The sequence below is a fragment of the Danio rerio genome, chromosome 25 (assembly GCF_049306965.1).
Source record: "Danio rerio strain Tuebingen ecotype United States chromosome 25, GRCz12tu, whole genome shotgun sequence".
Classification (NCBI taxonomy): Eukaryota; Metazoa; Chordata; class Actinopteri; order Cypriniformes; family Danionidae; genus Danio; species Danio rerio.
In genome coordinates this window covers 37,790,533-37,810,426 of record NC_133200.1, presented here as the reverse complement: position 1 = coordinate 37,810,426, position 19,894 = coordinate 37,790,533, and the positions used below count along the sequence as shown (strand labels likewise).

Below are 19,894 nucleotides of genomic sequence, written 5' to 3'. Positions count from 1 at the left end.
TAAATCTTTTAAAAAATATTATTGAAAATGAACAATTATAATGAAATAAAGGACGATTTTGGAATATTATACTTCATGAAACATTACAATATTTTTTACATTATAATATACTTTTTTTACATTAAATATCATTTTAATATTCATAACATCATATAAAAATGTATAATTTATAAATTTTATTTATTAAAAAGTCAAGACATTACTTAAATTCTAATCAACATAATTTAGATGGAAAGAGAGGCGCTAATGTCAAATACAATGAATAAAATACAATTATAATTAATAAGTTTAAATAACTATTATATTACTGTTCATAAAATAACATTAATTGGAAGTTTTTTATGACCTAAAATTTTTTTATCAGTATCGTTTATTAATTTGTGTGAAAAGGAAGGAGCCGATATAAAAATTCAATAAAATAATAGTTTCTAAATATAATTATTTCTAAATTTTATTTACAATTTGTAAATAAACATTATAATCTTGTTATTTCTTTAGATTTTTATTTTATATCTGTAAAATGCTCCCAAATATATATTCATATATATTATATAAAATAAAATAAAAAATTAAATAAATAAAAATAAAATAAATAAATAAAAAATATACACTACCAGTCAAAAGTTTGGGATTTTTAAATGTTTTAAAATAAGCTTCTCCTGCTCACCAAGATTGCAAATATTTAATCAAAAATAGACTACACATTGTAAAATTGTAAAATATTATTGCACTATATAATAATTGTTCAAAAGTAGCTTATTATTTTATTTAACAATTTATTTTAGTGATTTAAAGATGAATTTTTAGCTTCATTACTCCAGTCTCAGTCACATAATCCTTAAAAAATCCCTCTAATAATGATAATTATTATTAATAATAATATTAATGGTGATAAAAAGCAATAATGACTGGAGTCATAATTTCATTTAAAACTACATACGATAAGTAATAAATTAATATACAACAACAAAAAAAAGTATTTAACAATTTGACAATTTTTTTGCATTTAATAAATGCCGCCTTAACTTTAAAAGTTAAAAAACTAAATAAAAAAACATTATATATATATATATATATATATATATATATATATATATATATATATATATATATATATATATATATATATATATATATATATATATATATATATATATGTATATTTATTTATTTATTTTTTATTATTATTATTTTTTTCCTCCTGATAAAATAAAAATAAATTTTACACTGGAAGTTTTATTAATGTAATTAAGGTTAAAATGAAGATGCTAATGTAAAATAAACAATGAATAAAAAATAATATTACCATGCTTTTTATAACCTTATATAAAATGTATTTTGCTGTCTTGAATAATTATAATACAGCAGTACTTAAATTTTAGCCATCATTTAATTTAAAACCCCTATTATTGGGCCAAGACTCACCCATATCAGTGATCTTGATGGCGACGCGCTCATACAGGAAGTTCAGCACCATGATGATGACAAAGTTGATGCAGGACGCCGTTACAGACGTAGCGAACTGAGGCGTGATCAGGTTTCCCACTATCTCCAGCTTATTAGTGGGACTGTCCTTCATGATGCTCGCGAATGCAGCGAACACCGCCAGACGATACGCAATCACACCGATAATACTGGCGATAATCAGAGAGATCTGAGGTATCGGGAGAGATGACAACGTCAAACACACCGAAAAAAACAACCAGATTCAGATTAAAACACAATGATTGAGCAGAGTTTACTACAAGTCCATTGTCAAAATGCTACATGCTGGTAAAATCATGCATCTTCAAGCAAACTCTTCTAAACACACATCAGATTTACTGATTTTACTGACTGATGTGTTACTGTGTCCAGAAACTGACCAACATGCCATATCAAGTCTAACACACACATTATGTAATACCTTTTTGATAGATAATATGTGTATATAATAGACTCTGTTCCAAAATTACTCATGTCTACCACCAATGGAGTGAATAGTTTTGCAGTACTTCGTGGGATTGTAATTCTCCCCTGAAATAACTGCACAGTTTAGTGATTTGTGTAGATGCTGTTCGGTATTGGATATACCATGATATATTCATAAATATATAATGATGAATAAAAGTATGATATAAGAGTTGTGTGTAGTCCACTAGGCATGGGAACAGAGCTGATGTTCAGTGGGGTTCAAGAGTCGGAGACCAATGTTGAATATACTGGATATTTTGTAATGACTAAAAGGGTTTATCTTTAAAAAGACACAATTAATATTAATTTGGCCTTAACTTATACACACTTGATACAATAAACGTATTATTTACATATGATGGTGCAGTTAATTACATTTTAATGAACATTTGTAGTTACACTGTTAACTTTACCCCTAACTGTAGCCCAAACTCTTACCTCTAAATTTAGCTTTAACCCATAACTCTAACTTTACCCCTAGGCCTAGCTTTAACCCAAAACTTTGCCATTACCCATAAGCCTAGCTTTAACCCATAACTCTAACTTTACTATTACCCCCAAGCCTAGCTTTAACCCATAACTCAAATTTTACTATTACCCCTAAGCCTAGCTTTAACCCATAACTCAAACTTTACTATTACCCCCAAGCCTAGCTTTAACCCATAACTCAAACTTTACCATTACCCCCAAGCCTAGCTTTAACCCATAACTTTAACTTTACCCCTAAGCCTAGCTTTAACCCATAACTCTAACTTTACCCCTAAGCCTAGCTTTAACCCAAAACTTTGCCATTATCCATAAGCCTAGCTTTAACCCATAACTCTAACTTTACCCTTAAGCCTAGCTTTAACCCATAACTCTAACATTACCCCTAAGCCTAGCTTTAACCCATAGCTCTAACTTTACCCCTAAGCCTAGCTTTAACCCATAACTCTAACTTTACCCATAAGCCTAGCTTTAACCCATAACTCTAACTTTACCCCTAAGCCTAGCTTTAACCCATAACTCTAACTTTACCCCTAAGCCTAGCTTGAACCCATAACTCTAACTTTACCCTTAAGCCTAGCTTTAACCCATAACTCTAACTTTACCCTTAAGCCTAGCTTTAACCCATAACTCTAACTTTACCCATAAGCCTAGCTTTAACCCATAACTCTAACTTTACCCCTAAGCCTAGCTTTAACCCATAACTCTAACTTTACCCTTAAGCCTAGCTTTAACCCATAACTCTAACTTTACCCATAAGCCTAGCTTTAACCCATAACTCTAACTTTACCCTTAAGCCTAGCTTTAACCCATAACTCTAACTTTACCCATAAGCCTAGCTTTAACCCATAACTCTAACTTTACCCCTAAGCCTAGCTTTAACCCATAGCTCTAACTTTACCCCTAAGCCTAGCTTTAACCCATAACTCTAACTTTACCCCTTAGCCTAGCTTTAACCCATAACTCTAACTTTACCCATAAGCCTAGCTTTAACCCATAACTCTAACTTTACCCATAAGCCTAGCTTTAACCCATAACTCTAACTTTACCCCTAAGCCTAGCTTTAACCCATAGCTCTAACTTTACCCCTAAGCCTAGCTTTAACCCATAACTCTAACTTTACCCCTTAGCCTAGCTTTAACCCATAACTCTAACTTTACCCATAAGCCTAGCTTTAACCCATAACTCTAACTTTACCCATAAGCCTAGCTTTAACCCATAACTCTAACTTTACCCATAAGCCTAGCTTTAACCCATAACTCTAACTTTACCCTTAAGCCTAGCTTTAACCCATAACTCTAACTTTACCCCTAAGCCTAGCTTTAACCCATAACTCTAACTTTACCCCTAAGCCTAGCTTTAACCCATAACTCTAACTTTACCCTTAAGCCTAGCTTTAACCCATAACTCTAACTTTACCCATAAGCCTAGCTTTAACCCATAACTCTAACTTTACCCCTAAGCCTAGCTTTAACCCATAACTCTAACTTTACCCATAAGCCTAGCTTTAACCCATAACTCTAACTTTACCCTTAAGCCTAGCTTTAACCCATAACTCTAACTTTACCCATAAGCCTAGCTTTAACCCATAACTCTAACTTTACCCCTAAGCCTAGCTTTAACCCATAGCTCTAACTTTACCCCTAAGCCTAGCTTTAACCCATAACTCTAACTTTACCCCTTAGCCTAGCTTTAACCCATAACTCTAACTTTACCCATAAGCCTAGCTTTAACCCATAACTCTAACTTTACCCTTAAGCCTAGCTTTAACCCATAACTCTAACTTTACCCATAAGCCTAGCTTTAACCCATAACTCTAACTTTACCCCTAAGCCTAGGTTTAACCCATAGCTCTAACTTTACCCCTAAGCCTAGCTTTAACCCATAACTCTAACTTTACCCCTTAGCCTAGCTTTAACCCATAACTCTAACTTTACCCTTAATCCTAGCTTTAACCCATAACTCTAACTTTACTCATATGCTTAAACTAACCATTAACCCATAACCATAACCTTGTATAGGTGATTAGATTAGGTGTTTTTAACTACACAGTAATTAAATTAACCTATTAAGCTTAATGTATTATGTGGTGTTTTTTAGCCTGAATGACAACAAGACTTAAGCTGAACAAAACCTGAAGTAATCCAGCATGATCTGAGAACGACCCATAATAATGTAATAGCATTAATAATTCCACATAGCATTCAATGAATTTGAAAATATGGTTACCGGAGGAAAAGTGCATATCCTTAATAAGTTATATTTATCTTAGAACTTCAGGGATTTGTCCATTTTCTAGACTTTTTGAACCCCGCTGTATTATTTTGTGACTGACATTAGCTTAAAACCATTAAATGTACAGCAATTCATGACATGTGTGCTTTACTTTACACATAAAGAGAATGAAAAGTGTAAGAGTGGTCTACTAGACAGTGTTGATGCTCACCCAGAAGAGGACGGTGGCCCCAGACAGTATTGAACGAGCACACTTGCTTGTTAGAGGTAAATAAGGCTCCATCTCCTACACAGCAAGCAAGCAAAGCAGGGAACATGAGCAACCGCCACCACACACCTGTACTGCTCTCTATCAGGTCCTGTTTCCTCTACAGTGATTGGTTCTACAGACTACAGATCACACTGCGAGCAGATCACTAACGCTAAACACACCGTCACACACACACAGCAAACGGCTCTCTGTGTGTGCTGCTCCTGTCTTACCCATAAGAGAACAGTGGTCCAGCACAGGACAAACCTGCCTGCTTTATCGGCTGGAGTCTGGTCTAGAACCCACTCCTGTTCCTACATAACACCAGCAAAGCCAAACAGATCATCTCCTTTTTCAATTATTGATGATAAACTGATCTTGAGTAGTAACTCTCTTATTGTTTGTGCTGAAAACACCTAAAGTGACCGTCATATTATGCACATTTTGTGTTAAATTGAAAGATTGTTAAACCACAGTAATACTGTTCGATATTTTTATTTACATTTTTTCAGCATTTTAGGAAAACAGTATTGCCAGGAGAAAAAAAATATCCAAAGATGCTATCTTAAATCGTAAAGAAATCTGTGTTTTTAAAACTAATGAAGAGAGCAGCCTGACATGTTTACTGCTCCAAAATATTTTAAATATTTATCAAAATAAAATATATTGTGTTTAAAGGAAGAAAAAGGTTTTGTTTTTTTCAGGGGGTCTGCGGGGTCTTAAAATGTCTTACATTTCAAAAACAAAATTTTAAGCCGCCTTTCCACTGCACACCACATTTGGACAGGACTGTCGGAATACGCCCCCTTGTGGCAGCCGCACAGTATTTTCAGTGTTATCGTGCACCACGGGTTAGAAACTGATTCTCACGGTTTCAGAAATAAAGGAGGGCAAAAGCAAGAGCCTTTATTCCCTCTGCGTTTACATAGTTTAATGAATGAATGAATACTAAACTCATAGACCACTAAAATATTGGAGGAAATGTGGAGACAACATAAAAAAATATATTTTTTACTTACTTACTTACTTAATTACTTACATTTATGAACAGAAGTTTTTTTAATATAGATTTTTTATATTTCAAAAAATAACCAAATAAACTCCTATTTCTCATCTCGTGCGCACCGATCTGCTTGTACAACACTGGAATACATCACATCCGGTCGGCAGGTCGCATACAGTCTAGTCGCAGGAGTTCAAATATTTCAACGGATCTGCAGCTCAATTCGGATCTGAATTTTCTGCATACGGAGATGATCGGAACTTAACCCAGCTCCCGGACTGCTCTCCATTGGAAATGAATGACTTCCGGTCTGCCTCTTGTCGTGTGCAGTGGAAAGGAGGCTTTAAATATTCACAGAAATATGCTCTTGTGGGTCTTGGATACTTTTAAACAGGTCATAATTTTCAGACATTGTCCAAGTAAAGCTATTGCCAATTAGCACAACCAACAAATCCATCTAAAAACATTAACATTTATTAACTATTTAGCATTCATTCATTTTCTTGTCGGCTTAGTCCCTTTATTAATCCGGGGTCGCCACAGCGGAATGAACCGCCAACTTATCCAGCACATTTTTACGCACTTGATGCCCTTTCAGCTGCAATCTATCTCTGGGAAACATCCACACACATATTCACACACACACTACGGACAATTTAGCCTACCCAATTCACCTGTACCGCATGTCTTTGGACTGTGGGGGAAACCGGAGATACCCACGCGAACGCAGGGAGAACATGCAAACTCCACACAGAAACGCCAACTGAGCCGAGATTCGAACCAGCAACCCAGCGACCTTGCTGTGAGGCGACAGCATCACCTACTGCGCCACTGCCTCGCCAACTATTTAGCATTATGGTTTAATAGTCTTCCTTCCTTATCTTTACAATAACATATGTTTAAAAGTTCTCTGTGTTTTCATGCATACATTTATGTTGCGTTTAAAGGTTGCTTATTATAGTTTTTAAAACTTTGAGACATTCTGACTGTCTTTAATTTAATATTGTTTATGCTACATTGCATGTGTGAGAAATATTCTGTTTCCGTTTTTATTTTCAGAAGACTTTTAGATTAGTATTTCATTGTGAGTGTCGATTAAAGAAATTACTTCAAAAGATGACTGTTTTTTTATATAGCATTTTGAAAACAATCTAGAAGTCAAAGGTGTAGCTACCCTTAAAATGAATATTAACCTTGATTTACACCTCAGAACTCTGAAAATGTTTCATTGAACCTCAGGAAACAAAATTACACTTAATTTCTGTCGTATTTTGTGCATAAATTGTGTTTATTATAGCTTTTAAAACTTGTCTTATTTTTAAGAGAGGTTGTGCTAATAAAAAGACATGTATATAACTAGAGTTTGCTTGTTTTGACACTTTATTTAAAATATATAGCTAAGAAACAACTGAATAGTTGGATATTCATTCCATTGTGGTGACCTCTTAAATAGAGACTAAGCCGAAGGAAAATGAATGAAACGATCAGTGTGAACGGCCCCTAGGGTTCTACTTTTGTTAGCATGATCCCTTCTCACATGTAAATATAGGTATGTGATGTAAAACTTTCAAGCTTGTCTAATTTAGACTACATCAAGAGGTGTAGAAAATATAAAAATACTATAGCTATGTAGAAAAAAACGTTATTTTCCCATTAAACAGTATTTAAAGTGAATAACTGGTCTAGAATGAGCTACCTCAACCTAACCATTCCTGTTTCAACTAGCCTAGTAATATTTCTACATATAAACAACATTTTAAAATGTGAAATATTGAAGCAAACCTGTAATAAAAGTTGCATTAATTAAATTCAGGACAAGGGGTATAGTTCAAGAAAATCCTACAAAACACATTATCAGGCAAACAATGAATTCTATGCAGAATTGTAAACATGTCTGTAGCGTAATGCATGCCATATGAATCATACATGTCTATGTTTAACACTGACTATTCATCCTTTATACAAGGGTTCCTCTTTCATGGTCCTGGAGGGATCATTTCCTTCAGAGTTTAGTTCCTGAATCAACTCAAATTCACATTCTTCCATATTACACAGCGGGCAAAAAAACTAAACAAAACTTGTGTGTACAAATTCATAGCATTTCCAGTGAGATATTGAAGTGTAATGGTGGCTTGTAGCACGAATGCTACTAAAATAATAAAAAGTACAATACAATCAAAACAATAAATCATACAATATCATACAATAAAAACAAGGCAAACAAATAAAAAAGCAAACCCAGGCTTATTGGAAATATGTTACCCTGCCTGCCTGTCCTGTAAAAACACGAGTTTTCTGTGCAGTACGCAAAGTGTACACTAGGGGGCAGTAAAACACCTACAACTTCTTTCACAAGAAGATTATTAGAGATTAAACAATTAAGAGATTAACCACTAAATAACACTCATTCCTGCTCAAAACAAAGGATGTGCAACAGTAAATAAAATATCTGTCAGATGTGCAAATGTAAGACATTTTCGGACATCATTTGCTTGTCCACAGATCTCAAGGCTGTGTAAAAACTAGGTAAAAAGCCATGATCGCTCCAGCTAGGCATTGGATGATAACCAGTTTTAAGGTTTACCACAGTTTGGAAAACTCAAGGTTTTAAAACCGCTAAAATTCTCTGTTAAACTGTTCTTTAAGTTTATGTAAGGTTTTTTTTATTGTATTTTTAACTAATGAAGAAAGCAGAAGTCAATGATTTATTTGAGCTATTTAGTCTTACATGTTTACTGTTCCAAAACATTATAAACATTTCCTAAAATAAATTCTACTGCGTTCAATTGGGGAAAAAATGTTTTTTGTTTTCCTCAGACATTTTAAAATAACTTATTTTAGAGCAGTAATCGCAATACCGTGATTCTGTAAAACCGTGGTATTTTTTTCAAGGCTATCATACCGTCAGAAAAACATACATCAACCCATGCCTAGCTCCAGCAAATACAGTTTTAGCTCATATTTGTCTTGGTTACCACTTCAGGTTAAACTTAGGGTAAGGTTTAGTGTGAGTAATGCAATTGAAAACAGCGCCCTCTTGTGGACATCATCTGCGTTTGGCGTATTCAGGTCAGGTATTCAGGTTTGAATGTCTCCTAAATTCACACATGCGGTGAACATTTTGCAGTGAAAACTGGTTGCAAATATATTTTGAGGTTGCATAGATACCCTTTCTGGCGCATATGCGACCAAAACAGTTGCAATTTTAAGCCCTGATAGTAGTATTTAGCTAAGAGTGACTTAATTAGGCAAGTTAAGGTAATCAGACAATCGAAAAAAATATATTGCTTAAAGGAGCTAGTAATATTGATATTAGGTTTATTTATTTTTTTAATTAATAAATTAAATTCAATAATTAAACAGTTTTTACTCCAGTCGAAATAAAACAAATTAGATTTTCTCTAGAGGAATAAATATTATCAGATATACTGTGAAAATTTCCTCAATCTGTTTAACATAATTTGGGAAATATTTAAAGAAAGAAAATCACAAGAGGGCGAATATTTTAACTTCAACTGTATTTCCAAGACCAGAAAAGACGAAGCCTGCTCTGTATGATCAAATTGAGCATTGTTATCAGCAAGTTATTTTTGATAAAACTTCACAAAATGAATGTGTTTACCTGTGTGACGCGGTTGAGTCGCCGATTGGTGCACTTGGACTCGTATTCGGGTCTGAGCTGGAGCTGCTGTTGCTCTTCCTCAAAGTCCACCAGATCCCACTCGTACTCCAGCCGGGCCTGACGCCGCTTCCAGAACTCCAGGAATAAAGTGACTGTCAGCAGAGGGACAAAACTAGAGCTCTTGAAGGCACATTTACAACAACATTCAACCGCACTGTAGTTTTACAGTGAAACAATGGTCTCAAACTCAATTCCCGGATGGCCGCAGCTCTGCATAGTTTAGCTCCAGCCAGCTCCAACTCACACCTGCTTAATAGTGTCTAGTAGACTTGAACACCTTGATTAGTTGCATCAGCTGTGTTTGATTATTATTGGAGCAAAACTGTGCAGAGCTGCGGCTCTTCAGGAATCCAGTTTGAGACCTATGCTTTAAATGCTTGAGCTCTTTAAAGCAGGGCATTGCTTTAAAAAATTGCTTTGAAAGATCGAAAACCAACACAAAGGCTTATTTACTCACCCCATATTCCCATGAATATAGCAAAGAACACCGTCGCTGCATTGTCAAATAAATAAGATTGCTAAAAATCAAGTAGAAACAGACGTGACATTAGAAGTGGGTGGAGACGGTTTCAGTTTGCGTTCATTAATCTGACAATACTCACCCATGAAGAGCTGCAGGTAGTGCTGAGCTTCCAGTAGCCGCATTTCTTATCACAGAGCGGACACATGACAATCTGCCCACCGATGGTCTCGTTGCAGATCTCTCGACTGCGGAAGACGACAATCACTTTTGTTTATTCCCTGTGTGCGTCTTATGCCTTCATGATGCAAGACTTTTTGTGCTTCTGAAATGGGCATTTCAGGTCGGCTGCATTCTCAAAACTTTGCTAAAGTTATATATACTCATTGGCCACTTTATTAGGTACACCTGTTCAACTGCTTGTTAACGCAAATTTCTAATCAGCCAATCACATGACAGCAGATTAAGGTAATTAGGCATTTAAACATGGTCAAGACGATCTGCTGCAGCTCAAAGCGAGAATCAGAATCGGGAAGAAAGGAGATTTACGGGCTGCTCTGAGTGTTTCAGAAACTGCTGATATACTGGGATTTTCACGCACAACCATCTCTAGGGTTTACAGAGAATGGTCTGACAAAGAGGAAATATCCAGTGAGCGGCAGTTCTGTGGATGCAAATGCCTTGTTGATGCTGGAGGTCAGAGGAGAATGGCCAGACTGGTTCCAGCTGATAGAAAGGCGACAGTAACTCAAATAAGCACTCGTTACAACCGAGGTCTGCAGAAGAGCATCTCTGAACACACAACACGTCCAACCTTGAGGCGGATGGGCTACAGCAGCAGAAGACCACACCGGGTGCCGCTCCTGTCAGCTAAGAACAGGAAACTGAGGCTACAATTCACACAGGCTCACCAAAACTGGACAATAGAAGATTGGAGAAACAATGCCTGCTCTGATGAGTCTCCATTTCTGCTGCCACATTTGGATGGTCAGAATTTGGCATCAGCAACATGAAACCCAGCCTTGTATCAGCGGTTCAGGCTGGTGGTGGTGGTGTAATGGTGTGGGGGAGATTTTCTTTGGGTCCATTAGTAGCAATTGAGCATCAACACCACAGCCTACCTGAGTATTGTTGCTGACCATGTCCATCCCTTTATGAGCAAAGTGTACTCATCTTCTAATGGCTACTTCCAGCAGGATAACACACCATGTCATGAAGCGTGAATCATCTCAGACTGGTTTCTTGAACATGACAATGAGTTCACTGTACTCTAATGGCCTCCACAGTCACCAGAGCTCAATCCAATAGAGCACATTTGGGATGTGCCCAACATATCTACTGCAACTGCGTGATGCTATCATGGAGCAAAATCTCGGAGGAATATTTCCAGTAGCTTGTTGAATCTCTGCCAAGAAGGATTAAGGCAGTTCTGAAGGCAAAAGAGGGTCCAACCCGGTACTAGTAAATGTGTGTACCTAATAAAGTGGCCAGTGAGTGTATACAATTTTTTTTAGAATTATTTTTCTCTTTCAGCGTCATTTCTAGCTTTAAGCCTTGTTTTTACTTAAGAACTATAAACTAAAATAAAACTGGTTTTAAACAACTTCTATTTCCTCTGAAAATCAATATATTAGGTAGCCTTAAGAATGTTGTTTCGAAAAAAAGTCTGTAAGTATTATTTACAATTACGTCTTAATTTTAATAAGATAGTAAATATATATACTAAAATATGTTATAAATTGTTATCAAAAGTATATTATTTATTCATGAATTATGAACAGCCTCCACATCAAAGCTCCTGAAAGTAATGAAGGTCAAGGTGCTCCAGGATTGGCCCGCCCAGTCATCAGACATGAACATTATTGAGCAGATGAAGGAGGAGGCGTTGAAGATGAATCTAAAGGATCTTGATGAGCTCTGGGAGTCCTGCAAGAAGGCTTTCTTTGCCATTCCAGATGACTTTATTAGGAAGTGATTTGAGCAGAGATGTATGGATGTGGTCCTCCAAGCTCATGATGGAGTCAGACACAATATTCATTCTGTCTCCACTGCAGCAGGACTTTATATTCTATACTGGACATTATTCCTGTTCAGTGATGAGACTTTAGCCTAAGCAGAGTCAAACCTTACTGTCCTAATGAAATCATTCAACATCAAGGCATGATCATATTTTATTGTGATCAAATAAGCAAAATCTAGAGGAGAATATGTTCTGCTCATCTTTTTTCCAGAACCAAAAAATAATGACCATCAAACATTTTACAAAAGTGTAATATTGCAATAACAGTTTATATATCTTGTCATATGTAGGTTTTTGAAGACAAATCAAAACTCTTTTTAAAGTCAGTACCGCTCCACGACACTGATAAACTGTCCTTAATGTTTAGCTTTTATACTTTTGTACCATTTATCATCCTCACCTCCAGATGTTTTCGTCAAAGGTGGCCACTCCATAGATGAAGCAGAGTAAACCCACAACCGCAGCATAGGACAGCATCTCCGTGTAAAAACCCAGCCAAGCAAAGTAGATGCCGATCTTCTCTCCATAGTACTTCCTGCGAGACAGGAGCCACAAGATTCAGCTTATAATGCCTCGTCATTTATTAAGTAAGAATAATAATTTTTAACGACCACAGAGTCGAGTCAGAACTTCAGTTTAACATCTCATCTGAAAGACGGCGCTCACTGAGCAGTATAGAGTCCCGGTCATATACTGGGGCATTAGAACTTACTCAGACCGCAGGTTGAGCGCCCCCTGCTGGCCTAACTAACACCAGTTCCAACAGCAACCTGACTTTTCCATGTGGTCTCCCAGGTACTGAAAGGACGCAGCCCTGCTTAGCTTCAGTAGTCGACCATATGAGAGCTGCAGAGAGCTAGCTGCCGGCAAGTGTACAGGGACACTGGAGCGTTTTTAAAGTCGCGTCGATCAGCTGGTTTGTATAGAAGCTGACATACAAAAGATCCGCTGATGAATCACGGCTTTAAAAAGCTCCAGTGTCCCTGTATCTGTGGTTACACTCAGTAAACAGCGGTGAGTTTGGTGAACTGATGACCTTCACGGCCAATCACAGTCATTTCTGTTGAGCATGTGAACACAATGGCAATCAGCGCTGTTTAAGAACATGCTGAGCAGCGCTCAAATGTTAGCGGGTAATGGATGTTTTTAACACTTCAGTATCAACTGGGTACAAAATTCCAGTATTGTGACAACCCAATGCCTCACACAGGTGAGTAGGTTTGACAAACCACTTGTAGAAACACTGCTCTCTCTGAAAACACACTCCCCAAACCCCAAGGACTGAATTCTCAGAGCAGAAACAGTTGTATTGTAATAATCAGCACTTGTCTCCTCAATTGTAAGTCAGTTTAGACAAAAGCGCCCGTTGAATGTAAATGTAAAAAGAGTAAAAATCAGATTAAAACACAGGAATTCTCACCGAATGAGGTTGAGCGGCTGCTCCTTGTAGAAGCTGCTGAAGCGAGCCCAGTTTTTATACAGAGAATAGCGTTCGCTCTCACAGTTATCATCACGAGACCTGGTCCAATATCGACACTGCAAAAACACACATTAACAGTAATGTACATTATTTCTATGAGGTTTAATGCCCTTTGTTGTCTGATGTGAGAGACCTACGTCATGCAGAGGGAAGGCGGACGTGTAGGTCCCGTTGTTCAGCAACCTCTTAATACCCTTCTTATCTTTGTCTTCTGTGCTGTACGGGATTCGGGAAAGGAGGTAATAAACCTAAACGGAGAAGAAAATAAACCAAGAATTCAGTTTGTTTGGGATATCTGTGTCTAGTTTGAGCTCAATTTAAAGTTTGAGCATACTGTAATTAAGTTTATTGACAGCTAAAGTCAAAATTACTCACACTCTTGTGAATTTTGTTTATTTTTCAAATGTTTCCCAAATGATGTTTAACAGAGCAGGGAATTTTTCACAGTATTTCCTAATATTTTTTTTCTTCTGGAGAAAGTCTTATTTGTTTTATTTCGGCTAGAATCAAAGCAGTTGTTTTTTTAAACCATTTTAAGATCAATATTATTAGCCTCCTTAAGCAAGATTGTGTTTAGATTGTCTACAGAACAAACTATTAGGTTTAGAAAATTGGTGAAAAAAATCTTTCCATTAAACAGAAATTAGGGAAAAAATATAAAGGGCTAATACAGTGCATCCCGAAAGTCTTCATAGCGCTTCACTTTTTTCAAATTTTTTTGTTCCAGACTTTTTCCAAAATGGATTAATTTAATTTATTTCCTCAACATTCTACACACAATCCCCTTTGAAATTGTTACAAATTTATTAAAAATAAAAACCATGTAAATCACATGTACGTCAGTATTCACAGCCTTTGGCTGAAACTCTACACTGAGCTCAGGTTCATTCTGTTTCTACTGATCATTCTTGAGATGTTTCAGAAGCTTCATTGAGTTCACCTGTGGTCAATTCACCTAATTTGACATGATTTGAAAAGGCGTACAGCTGTCTATATAAGGGCCCAGGGTTGACAGTGCATGTCAAAGCACAAACCAAGCATGAAGACAAAGGAATTGTCTGTAGACCGCCGAGACAGGGTTGTCTGGAGGCACAAGGCTGGGGAAACTTACAGAAACATTTCTGCTGCACTGAAAGTTCCAATGAGCACAGCAGCCTCCATCATCCGTAAGTGGAAGATAATTGAACCACCAGGACTGTTCCTAGAGCTGGCCGGCCATCTAAGCTGAGTGATCGGGGGAGTAGGGCCTTAGTGACCATTGGGTTATTGATCACCTCCCTGACTCTGTCTGAGCTCCAGCAATCTTCTGTGGAGAGAGGAGAACCTTACAGAAGGACAACCATCTGTGCAGCAATCCTCCAATCAGGCCTGTATGGTAGAGTGGCCAGACGGAAGACACTCCCCGCCTGGAGTTTGCCAAAAGACATCAGAAGGACTCTCAGCCCATCAGAAACTAAACTCTCAGCTCTGATGAGATTCAAACTGAACTCTTTTAGTGAATGCCAGGCGTTACGTTTGGAAAAAAGCAGGCAGCGCTCATCACCAGGCTAACAGCATCCCTACAGTGAAGCACGGTGGTGGCAGCGTCATGCTGTGGGGATGTTTTTCAGCAGCAGGAACTGGAAGACTAGTCAGTATAGAGGGAAAGATGAATGCAGAAAACCTGCTTCTTGTGCTCTTGACCTCAGACTGGGGTGACGGTTCGTCTTCTAGCAGAACAATGATCCGAGGCACACCGCCAAAATATCAATGGAGTGGCTTCACAACAACTTGGTGAATGTCCTTGAGTGGCCAAACCAGAGCCCAGACCAAATCCTATTGAACATTTCTGGAGAGACCTGAAAATGGCTGTAGACTGTCGCTTCCCACCTGATAGAGCTTGAGAGGTACAGCAAAGAGGAATGGAAAATTCCCAAAGACAGGTCAAGCTTGTGGCATCATATTCAGAAAGAATTGAGGCTGTAATCGCTGCCAAAGGTGCATCAACAAAGTATTGAGCAAAGGCTGTGAATTCTGATGTACATGTGATTTTACAGCTTTTTTGTTTTTAATAAATTTGCAACAATTTCAAAAACTCTTCACATTGTCATTATGGGGGATTGTGTGTAGAATGTTGAGGAAATCAATCAATTTTATCCATTTTGGAATAAGGCTGGAACATATAAACATGTGGAAAAAGTGAAGCGCCATCAATACTCTCCAGATGCACTGTAATTCTAACTTTAACTGTATGTATGAAAGTCTTAAAATAACCGTTTCTTACAATCCTGTTGCGCGTGGACGCAGGAAAGAGGGTTTCTTTATCTTCAATAAGGAAGAAGTCGATCTTGCTCTTGTCGAACGTGGAGGTGAAGAAGTCGGGCTCTGGATTCATCACATGGTCGGGCAGGCGGAAGGGCGTGAAGAGCCAGCCCATCGGTATCTCTTTATTTTCAGGAATATCGTTGGCTTTGAAAGGCACTTTGATTTTCAGGACGTCGGCATATGTCGCCAGCACCTCCCATGGAACGTGGATCTTCAAGAAGTACGTCTTTCCATCCTCAGACTCCTGAAGAGACATGTAAGGAGAAGCATGCTAACAACATGCAAATGCATGACAGAATCATTTACTAGTGTTAGCCATGATATCAGAGTTGACATCTCACCATTAAATAAATTCTTGAATACAGAGCATATTCTTTTTCAGCGGTAGCACATTTTGGATGCAGTAAACTGTAAATATTCATCTACAGCTTATGAATTAATGTATGTATTTCAGCAGGAACCAATGAAAGGGATTTTTCTGGCATACAGTATGGGATTTCACACATTTCACTCACAGATTTGTCCTCGGTCTCCACCTCCAGTCCGGCTTTCTGTAAGTTAGCCTCAAACACCTTCCTTCGGTCCTGCAAGAAAGATTAATAACAAGTCTAAAAGTCACTGATTTGTGCTTTACAAAAGCGATTTGTTGATAAGATTGAGCTCCTGCCCAGCCCTGGTAAAGCACATACTCTGTGCATAGCAAGAATGTGGAAGTACACACACCTGACACACAAACACTCCGGTGTGAGACTTCACAGCGTTTTCATAACACACAGGGTTCTCAGGGGTGACTGTGAAGATCTAGTGGCCAGTGCTGAAAGTGTTTATGATTATTTAAAAGCCCTGATATAGTTTAGAAACTTATGTAAAACATCATTTTTAAACTCCTTTACGTCCGATTCACACGGGGCGTCAGCGTCAATGCTTTCCATTCACTTCGAATGGGTAACGTCAAGCGTTGCTGAACTGAATTGTGGATCCGTTGGCAGTGCTTCAGCAGCGTTGCTCGCTGCAGAAGTTGGGCATTTCTTAACTTATCAAGCGTCAATGGAAGTGTCAGCCATTCAGACAGCTTTATGCAAATACCAACCCAGGCTCATTCTGAAATTGTACCCCTATATACATTTCTGGAGAGCACCAAAGACGTCCCAGGAGCTACGCTTTTTTGCATTTTTGTTTCCGCTGTGTACGCTTTTACAAATCTCAAATTTCTCTTGAGAGTGCCATTCGCGCATGCCCTTGCCTGACGTTTACCATGCTTTCAGATTTTACCACATTCTCACCCTGTTATTTACTTGTTTATTTTATTTTTTGGTTTTTGAATTTGTCTTACCTGCTTACTAGAACAGTTCTTCGCCACACTCGAACCTCGTCGGGGTGGGTAGTCAGCTCTTCTCTGCGTCTCAAGTTCGCCAACATATGCGGCGAGCCACTGGACAAACTGACGACAGCAGGAAAGCCGTCCATACAGAGTTAAGCTGTCAGCTGCTAGCGCGAAAAGGTCATACCGCCCTGTAGCGTTCATTTTAAAGACAAAATGCAGCCATGCATTTTTCTAGCTACATAATTTGCAATCTCCAGAAATGTATATCGGGCTACGTTTTCAGAACGAGCATATGTTGGCAAATACCCCGGCTCAGACAGTAGCTAGTTGCGGTCTAATTCCATTGGTTGACACTGCTACAATGAATGCGTGAACCCCAACTTCAGACACGCCCTCCGTCAATCATTGACACTGAAGCCCTGTATGAATCAGACGTTAAGAGTCTTATTGGTCAGTTGTGATATATTTGGTGGGCATGGCTTAAAGGCTCCACCTTCATTGATGTGGAAATCTATTTTTTCTTTTCTCTTTTATATTTGTATATGTGGCGAGAGAGGCGGGGCCGAGAGCCATGACGGTGTACGAGGCGGGTGGCGTGAGTAGGATAATCAGACACCTGGATGCATCACCTGCCTCGAGTCTCACGGAGAAGCCCTGGAAGCTAAAAGGAGGAGAACCGCCAGTGCTAGATGAGACAGGACTGAGGACTTTTATTTAAAGGTTTGTCTGTTCTCCGCCTCCTTCCCAATAGCTAGGCGGCCATCTAACTTCATTACAACATATAGACCACATTTGTCACTTTATTTACCGACTTTTCAGACCCAGTTAGTGACAAATTTTCCAAAAAGCGACAAGCAGCATATCTAGCGACTTTTTTTACTCTTCTCAACATGCTGTCGGTGATGCTGTTGAAAATAGTTGGCAATACTGCATTGAAACGACTTTCTATGTGAGTCATTGTAGAGTGGCACTTCACTTTACATGTTGATTATTTGTTTAGGTAAATTTGGTATTTTCCTAAAAACTGCCTCTCGGCTGACAGAATAAAGCATAATAACATCATATGATTACACAGCGGAGGTGACAAACCTGTTTCTTTTCTCCATCCTTGTCGTCGATGTAAGACAGGACGAAATCTATCCTCCGTACACCATCCCTGAAGTACACAGAGTCCTTACTCTGCTGCTGTTTATCCACCTGCACACACACAAATACATCGGTTTTAACAACAGCAAGCTTTAAAACAAGGTACAGAAGCCTGACGTTGTTTTTTGTACTATTGGATCACATATTAAAACTGATCCTTATCTATCAATTAAATTAGCCTTTAAATATAACCAATGTATGATCTTGCTAATATTTAATGAAGGTTTCCAGTATTAGGTGCATTATTTAACATGATAGTTGTACAGCAGCCTCAACTCTTCAAGCAAATTCAAGACAGTGAAATTCCCAATAAAAACACGAGCATCCTCAAGACACAAAGGCTTCACAATTGCACCGAATATTTCAAAACAAGCTGCATGCTAAAGAAAATCCAGACTCGAGTTTGGGTCACATTTAAAATTATGTGAGGAAGAAACCCAGTCACTTAATGCAGAATTTCGTGGTCAGAGTTTAAGCGTGTCAACAAACAGAAAGATGCAACCCAGGCTCATTATTGATACGTAACCCCTGTATACATTTCTGGAGATTGCGAAATACATCCCAGGAGCTACTTTTTTTTTTTTTTGGAGTTTTTGTTTTCGTAAATCCATCAGAGGCAGCTCTGTACGCTTTTTCAGATCTCAGTTTTTTTCACACAAGTGCCTGCTGTTCTCATGTAAATCCACCAGAGGCCGCTGCTGACTGACTGACCGATAATCCCAACCACCCCCTTTCCTAAACCTAACCAACAGTGTTTTCAAAAGCAATCCGGAAAAGTGTATTTTTACCACGTTTTCAGATCTTACCACATTTAGTGAAGTTTTTAAACTAATTTCGAGAGGAGCACGTGATATAATTGACTGCAGCTGGCCGCCTCTCTACACTCATTAGTTAGCCAATCAGATCTATCCTAACTCACTATAAGTAGCCTAGCTAGATATTACTCCCTTATCTTCGTTTTCCTAAGAAACCCCCCATCCACCCCCTTTCTCCTCTTTTTCTCCTTTACAAAAAAGGGGAGCTCTCGAGAACCACCTGATCTCGTACTCCCCTCACATGCTCTACGGACCTGGCGGGAGCCCTGGGCTCAACTATCTCCGAGCTCAGTGTTGCTGCTTACAGTTGTCAAGCAATATCTAAGTGTAAACTCTTGAATTTTATTTTTTGCCTAGCACATATTTCTTTACAATTTAAAGCATCTTTTGAGATCTTTTCTGCTGGAGATACTGTTGTCCTAAAAACAAAAATAAAAAATAAAAAATTGTATTAATAAAAAAGTTAGTAAAAAATCGTACATGTCTTAGGAACGATACAACATACAATTTTCAAACCGCGGAATACCTTGAATACGGTTATCGTCCCATGCCTAGTTTAGACTTCATGTCACTAATGAGAAGATGGCGGATGTCTACAGTATAGTGACTGAAATCACCAAATGACCTTAAACAATCACTAAATTCACTACAGAATGTTACGTTTTCACACACACACATGCACAAATTGACAAATCAACCTTTCACAGCGTAATACTCACTACTCTCGAGTACTCTT

At 38.0% G+C, this 19,894-nt stretch overlaps 1 protein-coding gene across 7 annotated transcripts in view; it reads right to left on the bottom strand.

Moving 5' to 3' along the window:
- ano5a (anoctamin 5a) overlaps positions 1-19,894 on the bottom strand; it is a 59,418-nt gene that overhangs the window by 15,008 nt on the left and 24,516 nt on the right. For 4 of the 7 annotated variants that reach the window (XM_073943393.1, XM_021470758.3, XM_073943395.1 and 1 more), the window contains 11 exons: positions 18,287-18,394; positions 16,389-16,457; positions 15,833-16,117; positions 13,707-13,817; positions 13,510-13,625; positions 12,490-12,624; positions 10,212-10,317; positions 10,067-10,127; positions 9,550-9,701; positions 4,886-4,960; positions 1,426-1,654 (listed from right to left, as the gene is read on the bottom strand). In XM_073943393.1, coding sequence (XP_073799494.1) covers positions 1,426-1,654; positions 4,886-4,960; positions 9,550-9,701; positions 10,067-10,127; positions 10,212-10,317; positions 12,490-12,624; positions 13,510-13,625; positions 13,707-13,817; positions 15,833-16,117; positions 16,389-16,457; positions 18,287-18,394 — 1,447 coding nt within the window. Of the gene's footprint in view, positions 1-1,425; positions 1,655-4,885; positions 4,961-5,157; positions 5,239-9,549; positions 9,702-10,066; positions 10,128-10,211; positions 10,318-12,489; positions 12,625-13,509; positions 13,626-13,706; positions 13,818-15,832; positions 16,118-16,388; positions 16,458-18,286; positions 18,395-19,894 lie in introns of all 7 variants that reach the window. The other 3 variants (XM_009298193.5, XM_021470757.3, XM_021470760.3) reach the window with 1 other exon arrangement.